At 36.1% G+C, this 12,173-nt stretch overlaps 1 protein-coding gene across 1 annotated transcript in view; it reads right to left on the bottom strand.

Annotated features, from left to right (window-relative positions):
- The window catches only part of LOC115219926 (U4/U6 small nuclear ribonucleoprotein Prp3), a 35,046-nt gene extending 24,253 nt beyond the window's left edge, over positions 1-10,793 (bottom strand). Inside the window, exons 1-5 of the mRNA XM_029790233.2 lie at positions 10,662-10,793; positions 5,260-5,415; positions 5,054-5,166; positions 3,560-3,685; positions 796-897 (exon numbers count right to left, since the gene is read on the bottom strand). Of these exons, the coding sequence (XP_029646093.1) occupies positions 796-897; positions 3,560-3,685; positions 5,054-5,166; positions 5,260-5,404 (486 nt within the window). The 5' untranslated portion in view covers positions 5,405-5,415; positions 10,662-10,793. The remainder of the gene's footprint in view (positions 1-795; positions 898-3,559; positions 3,686-5,053; positions 5,167-5,259; positions 5,416-10,661) is intronic.
- Between the last annotated feature and the right edge of the window lie 1,380 nt (positions 10,794-12,173).

Genomic DNA, 12,173 nt, shown 5'->3' on the forward strand with positions numbered 1-12,173 from the left:
CAGCCACTCCTGCGCCTATATGTGAATATACTTATTAATCCAAGGGGAGGCAATGTGAGCAGCAACTAAAGGAACATTACAAAATCCACAGAAAGATCAAACACATACATATATTCATTTATATCTACAGAAAAGATATAAAGTCCGACGTTTAAAAATATAATAATATATAAATATATAAACATCATATAAAATATATAAATATATAAGAATCTCAAGATATAACTTTGTATTTTGTAATATATATATATATAATATATATATATATATATATATATATACACATACAAGGGCTTCTTTCAGTTTTCATCTACAAGTCCCCTTCACAAGTCTTTGGTCGGCCTGAAGATACTTGCCCAAGACTGAACCCAGAGCCATGTGGTTGGGAAGCAAACTTCTTTCCACATAGCCACACCTATGCTTGATATTTTAAAACAGCAGCAAAAAAAAACATGGACTGGGAGGGAATTTCAGAGAAATGATATTTTGGGGAGGAAAGATTGGTCGGATAAGACTGAGGACAGAAGCACAATAACCAGCCAGCTCTCAGGAGAAGAGGTCACTGTATATAGTAATGATAGGAAAGAAGAGTAAAGGGGACAACATGTCTGTGGACCAGAAATTGGTATTTCAATGAAGACTGTCATGCCAATCAGCTTGGTGGCCACTTTTGGAAGGAACCAACAGCGTCTGACTGTGTAACAGTAGCATTGTCCTTGACGCTTGAAAAACAGGCAGTGTATCTAATGCAGCTAACAGTGTCAATCAGTATAGAAATGTTTGAAGGAAACCTACCACACTACCCACGACTCCTGGTGGTACACTCGGAGTATGTATACTGAGCTGAGCTTTGCGCTCTTGTATCATTCTTTGGGCATTGGCCATCATTTCTTTGACCTGAAAAATAAAAAAAGAGAGAAAATAAATCAGAGAAAAATATTCCCTTGGATTAAACAATTCACAATTTGAAAATTGAAATGTTGAAAAAGAAAAGGAACTGTGGAAGAGGAAGAAAATAAGATGAACTTGGCAATTATATACAGGGGTGTGTGTATGTAAAAGTAGGTATACACTAAGTATCACATCAATGTTATAACACTTAACTCATTAAGATGATTAGCACATTCAATTAATTAGCCTCATCTTTGATATTTTCAGTGTCATAAAGCTTTTATCATAACTTTTCGGGGTTTTTTTTTATAAAAATGAGTACTGCGTTTTCTTTTTTCATAACTGCATACCTACTTTTGCACCCCACTGTGTGTATATATATAATCACGTGACCGACCAGACCATCAGATGTTGTTACACATCGCTGGTCACAATGCGTTCGCATTGTTTTAGCCTTTAAATGATGCCACCCCGCTGGCTAAGTGAGCAGGCCAACATAAGAAAGAGTGGTGAAAGAGTACAGCAGGGATCACCACCCCCTGCTGGAGCGTCGTGGAGCTTTTAGGTGTTTTCACTCAATAAACACTCACAACGCCCGGTCTGGGAATCGAAACCGCGAGTCTGCTGCCCTAACCACAGGGCCATTGCACCTCCACACACACACACATATATATATATATATATATCAGACGCCATGATAGATTGTTAGCCACTACACACATTTTTTTCTCTCCTTGTTTTCTGTGTCCCTTTTTGTAGAAGAGCGTAGGCTCGAAACATAAAAGATTTTTTCTATTCCTGAATGTTATACTAATACATCTGTTTGTTTTGTACACCACCTGTCTTCATCTTTTGTTTTTTTTCATAAACTCTCCCTATATATATACACACACACACACAGAAATGAAGCCTGATTATATGTGGCTGTGTACAAAGAAGTTTGCTTCCCAACCACATGGTTCTGGGTTCAGTCCCACAGCATACCACTTTCAGTAAGTGTCTTCTACTATAGCCTTGGGCCAACCAAAGCCTTTCGAGTGAATTTAGTAGTTGGAAACTTAAAGAATCCTGTCATACACACATATATATATGTATGTATATCATTGTATCTGTGTTTGTCTCTCACTACTGCCTGAGAACCTGTGTTGGTGCGTTTATGTCCCCACAACTTAGCAGTTTGACAAAAGAGACCAGGCTTTAGATATAAAAAACAAATAAGTACTGGGGTTGATCTGCTTAACTAAAATTCTTCAAGGCGGTGCCCCAGCATGGCCGCAGTCTAATGACTGAAATAAGTAAAAGATATATAAGTGTGCCTTGTGCTTATAGGCCCATCAAGCTGGATTTATCCTGGTTTCTGTGACATTTAAGTGTCTAAGAGTACATGACCATCCCCGAACAGGAAGCCAGTCCATTAGAGTTAACTTTCCAAATGCTGCTGAGACACATTTTTCATCTAACACCTAAACTACTAAACCACACACATTCATCTTCAAGCACTTTCTTGTTTTCATTGCATTTGTTCATATGGGTACAGGTGTGTTATTTACATAAGACAGATATTTGTCTTCGTCTTGTTTGTTGTTAACACAACGTTTCAGCTGATATACTCTCCAGCCTTCATCAGGTGTCTTGAGGAAATTTCGAACCTGGGTTCTCATTCCTAAGGCATTTTTCGATGTTGTTGTTGTTATTATTATTATTATTATCATTATTTTTATTATCATTTTTATTATCATTATCATTATTATCATCATTATTATTATTATCATTATTATTTTTATTATTATTATCATTATTTTTATTATTATTATTATCATCATTATTTTTATTATTATTATTATTATCATTATTATTTTTATTATTATTATTATCATTATTATTTTTATTATTATTATCATCATTATTTTTATTATTATTATTATTATTATCATTATCATTATTCAGATCACTGCCTAGAATCGAACTTGGAATCTTGGGGGTTAGTAGCCCATGCTCTTAATCACTATGCCACATGCCCATGGGCATATGGCACAGTGAGAAGAGTACAGGTGCCATAGGTCTACAATTGACTTTCTGACGATTCGTTATGAAATCACATAATAATGCTAGAAAGCCAACAAGGAAACTATACAACTGAGCATACATTAGTTTAATGTGTGTGTGTTGTGGCATGTAAAAAGCACCATTCGTGCATGGTTGATGCCAGTGCAGCCTGACTGGCTCCTGTGCCAGTGGCACATAAAAAGCACCCACCACATTCTTGGAGTGGTTGGCATTTGGAATGGCATCCAGCTGTAGAAACCTTGCCAAATCACATTGGAGCCTGGTGCAACCTCTTGGCTTGCCAATCCTCAAACTGTCCAACCCATGCCAGCATGGAAAGTGGACGTTAAACGACGATGCTGCTGCTGATGATGATATGCTGGTGCCATGTAAAAGGCACAGGTGCCACCTAAAGAGCACCAAGTACTCTCTGTAAAGTGGTTGGTGTCAAGAAGGGCATCCAGCTGTAGAAACCATTCCAAAACCGACTACAGAGTCTTGCCAGCTCCTGTCAAACCGTCCAATCCATGCCAGCATGGAAAATGGATGTTAAATGATGATGATGAGGAGGAGGAGGATAAAGAGATAAGTCAGTTTTAAATTATAAGTTAAACCCCTTTACCTTATCTGCAGTAAGCTGTCCCGGGCTTGGATTTCCTGGTCCAGGAATATTAATGTTTTCATCATCGATAAAACGTCTGCGTTTCCTAATCACTGTTTCGGTAATGTTTTCTTGCTTTTCAACTTCCTGCGCAAGAAAGAAAGAAAAAGAAAAATAACAACAATATTCCTGTCACGAGATGAACAGTAATTCTGTGAAACCAACCCATTAACTTGCAGCTTCTTTATATACATTGTGTTAAAGTCAATATACATAATCCTTTCTACTATAGGCACAAGGCCTGAAATTTTTTTTTTTTGGGGGGGGGGGGTCAGTTGATTAGATTGACCCCAGTATGCAACTGGTACTTAATTTATTGACTCCAAAAGGATGAAAGGCAAAGTCGACCTTGGCGGAATTTGAACTCAGAACGTGAAGACAGACGAAATACCACCAAGCATTTTGCCAGCTCACCGCCTTTATGTCACTATACATAATACAACTTTTTTTTCTATCCAGAAGGGTTTTTCAACTCAAAATTTACATGCTATCATTTATAGCTTTATGTGATGTGCTTTGAGATTCAATGTTCCAAAAAGAGAATTACTTCATATTCTTTTGAAAGTTCATAAAAATTCTTATGACATCAACAACACAATTCTCACTGACAAGAATTCAGTTTATAACATGAATGAAGAAATTTGAAAGATTGCTTTTGTCCAATGGTAGAACACCAGTCATGTCTACAGGAGATATGGCTTCAAGTCCCACGAGCATCCTTCAACATTTTCTATTTAAAAAGGATTTCCAACCTGATATTTACATGCTATTGTTTACAACTTTATGTGCATGCTTCGAGATATACTATTCCAAAGAAGAATTATATACACTGGATTGGTGTCTATATAGAACATTCATATGTACTGTATCGATGTCTATATACATGTGTATATACAACGTGCATATAGAACATGTCTATATACATGTATATACGTGTATATACATGTCTATATACAACATGCATATATATGCGCATATACAACATGTGTATATACATGTCTATATACGTGTATATGCAATATGTATATTTGTCTATATACAACATGCATATATATGCACATATACAACACGTGTATAAACAACATGTGTATATACGTGTATATACATGTGTATATACAATATGTATATATGTCTATATACAACATGTGTATATATACAATGAAACTCCAAGAGCAGAAAGAGTCTAGAAAATTTCCCTCGCTATGTTAACTTTTCTTAATCTGCAGTCTGATGAAATGACATGAGATGTCGACATATGGTCCACTTGTTACAGCGACCCCAGAACTTATCATGGCTTAGAATCGATTTAGATGAACCAGTTTAAAATGCTGCCATCTCAACGAGAACCATGCCAAAACAGACATGTAAAGATTGCTTCATCTCTCTCTCTCTCTCTCTCTCACATTTAGCTTCATTAGATGATTAAAAAAATCCCTCATTGTAGGCACTACTCACCTTGCGCTTCTTAGTTTTTAGTTGTTTGCTGTTGGTTTTGTAGTCATCCCACGCTTCAAAAAGTCTTTCGGTAAATCGTGGAGCCTGATCATCAAGGATGGTTGATAATTTATCTGCAAAGAGCAAAAGTTTCAGATAAAAGATAAAAGACGACAACTCCATGAAAGAACGACAAGGAAGAAAAACTAAAATCACCAATGACTGACCTACAGTTTTTCGTTTATCGTAACCTTTGTCAATGCAGTTCAATGCTGCTGTCACAACTGCAGGTTCACTGAAGCCAAGAAACTTCTGGACTGTTTTGTCCATAATCCCCTTCATATCTTCCAGTTCTTTGCGTGACAAAGACATTTTGTACTGTTCTGTGTGTTGTTGCAGGAACCAGGAATAATGAAATTAAAACAGAAAAAAAAGAAAACGATATGTAAATATATGCATTAGAAATATTTCTTTGAGGATCTCATTATTAATCAAGAAATTCAAAATATTTAGAATCATGTAAAAATGCAAAAATATTGAAGTCAAGATTATTTTTCTTAACCCTTTAGAATTTAAACTGGCCACATCCAGCCCAAATATTCTACTTGTTTTATGTTGAAACTGACCAGATCCAGCCTCTCACACCTACCCTACAATGCCATTCTAAAAGTAAACAATCACATCTTTGAAATCTTGAAGCAACAAGATAATTCTGAATTAACTTTTTAAAAAATTGTGAATAAATAATAAGCATTTGACAAAGTAATGTGAATGTGAAAGGGTTCAGCCAGGAATAAAACCTGATGATTGAACGTGGGACCTTTAAATCTTTAGTCTTACACTCTTTCAACTGAACCAGTTCCACATTGAATAGCCTCATATTTTGAGTATTTGCTGTCATTAAATTGAAAATATGTTACGGTGTCAACACCACATAATGAGCATGTATGCTGGTGCTACATAAAAAGCACCCAGTACACTCTGTAGGGTGGTTGGTGTTAGGAAGGGTACCAAGCTGTAGAAACCATGCCAAAAACAGACAACTGGGGCCTGGTGCAGCCCCCCAGCTGGCCAACTCCTGTCAAACTGTCCAACTGCAGCCATCATGGAATGCGGACGTTAAATGATGTAGTGTGTGTTGTTATAGTATGCGAAACAATGTGTTAAATAATGAGTAGAGAGGAAAAGGTTATTCCGAACTATAAAGTAGTTCGAAATATAAGAGGATTGGTTTGTCTTTTCACAAGTTTTAGATTTGTCTGAAATCTCTAGATTTACATAAATTATAGAATATACTGCAGCTTTCACAAACACTCATCTTAACACCAAGCACTTTTACTATCAGATATGTCAGAATTTAGTTCTGTCCTAGATGTGAGAGCAGTGGTACTGGTTGTGCTCCACACATACAAGCAGTGATACAGTTCTAGGCATTGCACACACAATAGTAGTACTTTTGATAAAAATTAGGGCACATGCTTTGTAAAGGGTCAAGGAAAATAGTTGAGAGTAGAAGCATTTGCTGGCTCAGGAGTGAAAGCTTAGCATTTAGGATGCAGTTTTGACTAACTTGGTTGCCATGACAATATCATTCTGTTGTGAGGTGTAGTACCAGTTGTGAGTTGCTTATGAATAGAGAGCATGTTTTCTTGATATATGTTGTGACACAGCATAGTTGAATGAAACTAAGTTGTGTCCCTTACGTCATCATTTAGGGGACATTATTAGCATCAAATACATTGTATTTATTGAAATAATAGGTGCATTATTGTATCCCATCAACAAAGTCTTTATTAAAGTAAAAGTAACTGTCATATGTGACCCCTTTTACTTCTGTTGGCCTTAAATAAAACCACCAAGTCAAATTGCAGTCAAACACGAGACATATTCATAAAAAGCAAAAAACTTCCCAACACAGAAAGAGCAGCCATGTTAAGGTGCCTCTTACATGATACTGGTATTGGTCACGGCTATGATTTCAATTAGCCAGACAGGTTTTCTCAAGCATGTCATATCACCAAACATGTAACACTACAACAATGACCAATGACGCCACAGTGTACCCATCAGAGGGTGTTTATAAGATCTCTGTTCATAGAAACAGTGTATAGCTGTTACGGGGTTTTGTAGTATGTGAGTGCACAAGTTAAGGAAGGAGTGAAGGATACAGTTTGTAGATAGGTTAAGATTTGGAGGCTGGTTGATAGATTAAGGAATTATGTTGAATTAAAGTGTGTTGGTCTTCACACAGGGTCAACTAATGGGAAAATAGTTGCGAAGAGTTGTCAGTGTATTGGACTTCATAACAGACTGAACAGTTCAGAAACAATTGTTTTGCTTAACCGGATTGGAATCGAGTTTGTAGTGTTGGGTTACAGATAACAGAATCTTTGGTGTTGAATGTACCATAACATAAGTTGAAGCCAATGAGGGAACCTTTAAAAGGTCACCTGGCCTGTTTTGGTTTTCGTTTTTAATTGTTGAGTCTGAAGGAAGGGGCAGTCCCCATAATCTTTGTAGGCTCTTTGAAATTGGTGAGGTTCATGCTGTAATTATTGCAAATAATATCATTTATTTCTTTACTACCCACAAGGAGCTAAACACAGAGGGGACAAACGGATTAAGTCGATTACATCAAACCCAGTGCATAACTGGTACTTAATTTATCGACCCCGAAAGGATGAAAAGCAAAGTCAACCTGGGCGGAATTTGAACTCAGAACGTAGTGGCAGACGAAATACTGCTAAGCATTTCGCCCGGCATGCTAACGTTTCTGCCAGCTCGACGCAAATAATATCATTGCAGAGCAACACCTGCAACATAAGACACGACCAAATAGAAGATTCCAATGGGTCGATGTGCTGGAGGTAAAATTGGACATAGTGGTTAGTGTAGGTCTGAAGGGTGGAGGTATGAAACCAGCCAGCTGTGTGGAACAGAGGCCATGCTAGAAATAGCAATCAAATCACCCTCAAACCACACACACATCTATTGCCCTAAACTAGACAGGATGTCCATGAATGGAACGCTTCTGGCCATAAGTCTCCCTTCTCATGTTGAACTGGACAACCTCCTATCTATCCTACAGACATTCTTTTTAACTGTAGGAAATTTTAAGTTCAACTGCGACGAGGAGTAAAGAATTGACCATTTTGAGCTCTTGAAGTTGTCTGTGCGTGAGGAAAGAAGTGTAATTGTGCCTAACAGGATGGACTGGGGTCGAAACATTTTCTACTGAGGAAGCCATTGGGCCAAGTGAGAAGAGTCACTCGTTTAAATAAATACCAATTATTTCATTTATTTAGCGATTACAGTTGTTTTAACTGACATGTGAATATTTATTCACCACCATCGTTCAACTACAGTAGCAGACGGTGGCAACAGTTACCAGCCACCCTTTGCAGCCTTTTTTAATCAGTTATGGTTCAGTGGTTGGGGATCAGAGCGTGTAATGTATGTGTGTGTGTGTGTGTGTGATTAGACCTGGCAATTGGCGAGATGGAATTTGAACACAAACGTAAAGAGTCGGAAACGGATGCCACACGATTCTACCAATCCATCGCCCAGGATTAGTCGAAATAATGTCGAATCCATTTCCGAATAAGATGACAGCTGAAGCTGACCTTAGCGAGATTTGAAATCAAAACGCCAAGAACCGAAGGAATTACCCCTAAGGCTTTCAGATTCAACTCTGACGATTTTAAGTCAATCCCACTACCAAGGTAGTAAAATAAACAACTGTGAGACTAATACGTTAACGTCTATGAATACCGCATGGGTGCCTGGTAAATAATTTGGACGGGGGACTATTCTAAACAGAAATTAAAAGACGTCATTTATTTTTGTTTATTACAGGAAGGCTTTAATTAAAAATTTAAATCACTGAAGTTAATTACTGATAGGCTAAAACTAATTTAGCTAAATTGGCAATCTAAATTAATAAGATATGTTACAACCTTTAAGGGACTGACACGATATTTTCTTCGTGATTTTCTATCTAGTTAATAGTCAACAAGATTAATGATCGAAATTTGTACACCATCGTTAAAAGAAAACGGAGAAGACCACAGTGTAAGACAATAATCTTGTTTCTTTCATTTCAGAAATTCGTCGAAGAATGTATTCTTCGACGAATCCTGGAACGAAGGAGATTATTAATCTTGTAATAGTAATTGTTTCTGAAAATAAAATAGATTCACTCAAAGTAAAAGTGTTGAAGACGTGAATATTTTGAATTTCTTTATGGCAATTCCGCGTTTTTAAACATACAACAATTACATACATTATAGACATATATTTTTTTTTCTGTTTTATGAAGATTCCTGATGTGAACCCGTGTATTGGATGGAAAAGATTTTCCAACTCGGGGAGAGGTGTTCATTCTGCCCAAAATAAACACACTGAGACTCAACTATCTATCCATCAATGTGCGTGTGTATGTGTGTCCCCAGACATGGACATCATGAACGTTAGATCCTGACAAGACACCTCGGTTAGTCTCAATTGCTGGTTAAAAAGCCATTATCCGATTGATATCATCAGGACGACCATCAATACTTCAACATCCCCATTGCACCTCATCTTTTAAAAGATGTCTATAAACGCCTCGAACTTAGATTCATCTGTCTATACACAGACTAATGAATATAAAAGTTTAATGTTTCTTTTAGAAAAGGTTTTGCGTATTTCCTAAGTACTCTCTTTGTACCATTTATTTATGTATGTATGCTTCATATGTATATGTAAGTATGCTTTATATATATATATACATATATATATGTATGTATGCTTTATATATATATACATATATATATGTATGTATGCTTTATATATATATACATATATATATGTATGTATGCTTTATATATATATATACATATATATATGTATGTATGCTTTATATATATATATATATATATATATATATATATATGTATGTGTGCTTTATATATATATATATATATGTATGTATGCTTTATATATATATATATATATATATATATATATATACGTATGTATGCTTATATATATATATATATATATATATATATATATATATATACATATATATATGTATGTATGCTTTATATATATATATATATGTATGCTTTATATATATATATATATGTACGTGTGTGTGTGATGTATGTGCATAGAAAAGGAGGTAGATGGAAATAGTTGAGAAAGAAGAGAGACAGGGAAGTGACATGTGGACAATTGTCGAGTTTTTTTTTTAATCAATAAAAAGAATGGAGAGAAAGCGTGGCAAAGTTTCGAGACCAACTCATTTGGCATTCAACAGAATTCACAATTAACAAGAAATTAAAACAACGACGACATAATATTTCTTATCGGCCGTTCATAGAAAGACTTATAAACCTATGTATTTATTTATATACATACATGCAGACATATATATATATATATATACGGAGTGTTTTTAGGGGGGAAACTAACAAAAACATTCGGGTACGACTTTCATTCACGCATAAAACCTAAGAAATATTTAATTGCAAACGGAATGTTGATCAATACGGTTCGATACTTAACGACAGATGGCTGTCACTGCCAAAATATAGACATAGAAATGCTGAAACAGCAATAATTGGTTATAAATAAGAGAGCAAACCTTCAAGTGTGTCGTTGTGTGATTTAATCAAGTCAGGAAAAATTTAGACCGGCTCCGACTTACAAAACAGCCTGCAATGTTTGGGAACTTTTCATTGGATGTTCTTTACACGACTGACCAATAGAAATTGCTTTAACAAAAATTCGCAGTCGTCTAAATGATTTGCCTCCCTTGAATATTCAGTACAACAATTCGTTGTCAAGTTTTTTTCTATTTTATAATGAGTTAAGTTCTGTGTACGACTTGGTATTCTTTTTTTTTTTAAATGTGGAACTTATTCTATCGGTTGTTTTGCTGAGCCGCTACGTTACCCGGACGTAAACAGACCAATACTGGTTGTCAAGCAGTCGTAAGCGATTTACGGACGTGAAACCCAGGGTAATCCGATAGATCGGCCAGGAGTGGCTTGCTTACCAACCACATGGTTCTCGGATCAGTCCCACTGAGTGGCACTTCGGGCAAGTGTCATGCAATAGCCTCGGGTCGGCCAAAGCCCTGTGAGTGGATTTGGTAGACGGAAACTGAGAGAAGCCCGTCATATGTGTATATATATATATATATATATATATGTATATGATATGAACAGTAGAGACATCTGATTTCAAATCTCAGTGTTTGAATGTTTTGCTTTTGTATATATATATATGTGTGTGTGTGCGTGTGTATATATATATATATATACACGAGTGTGTGGTGTTTGTGTCTGTGTCCCCCCAACATCGCTTGACAACCAATGCTGGTACGTTTACGTCCCTGTAACTTAGCGGTTCGGCAAAAGGCACCGATAGAATAAGTACTAGGCTTTCAAAGAATAAGGCAGTGCTCCAGCATGGCCACTGTCAAATGACTGAAACAAGTAAAAGAATATACTTTTATTCTTTTACTTGTTTCAGTCATTTGACTGCGGCCCTTGCTGGAGCATCATCTTCAGGGGCTTTCAGTCGAATAATGAACCCCAGGACTTTTTTAAAGCCTAGTACTTATTCTATCGTTCTTCTATGCTGAACGGCCAAGTTACGGAAGCGAAAACAGACCAACACCGGTTGTCAAGTGGCGATAGATACAGACACACACACATATACATATATATATATATATATATACATATATATATATATATGGAAAAAAAGTCAAGGTAGAAAATGTTAAAATAATTTTATGAAAAAGCATTTCAGCACTGGTTTCAGTCATTGAGACTTTTTCAACTGTAAGTATGGAAAAGTTAAAAGAATATTTGTATGGTGTTGAAATACAAGGCGTATTTTCCTTGTTTCTGCCTGTCTCTATCTCTCTTGATTACTCTTGTGGACTCGAGGTCGTTGTGCTTGAACCCACAAGAGAGACAGAGACAGGCAGAAACAAGGAAAATGCCCCTTGTATCTGAATACTATGCAAATATTCTTTAAAAAAAACTTTTCTTTTAACTTTTTCCAAAAATTTAATTGTTTTCCATACTTACAGTTGAAAAAGTCTCAATGCCCAAAACCGGTACTGAAATGATTTTTATAAAAC

This window comes from Octopus sinensis, linkage group LG15 (assembly GCF_006345805.1).
Source record: "Octopus sinensis linkage group LG15, ASM634580v1, whole genome shotgun sequence".
NCBI lineage: Eukaryota > Metazoa > Mollusca > Cephalopoda > Octopoda > Octopodidae > Octopus > Octopus sinensis.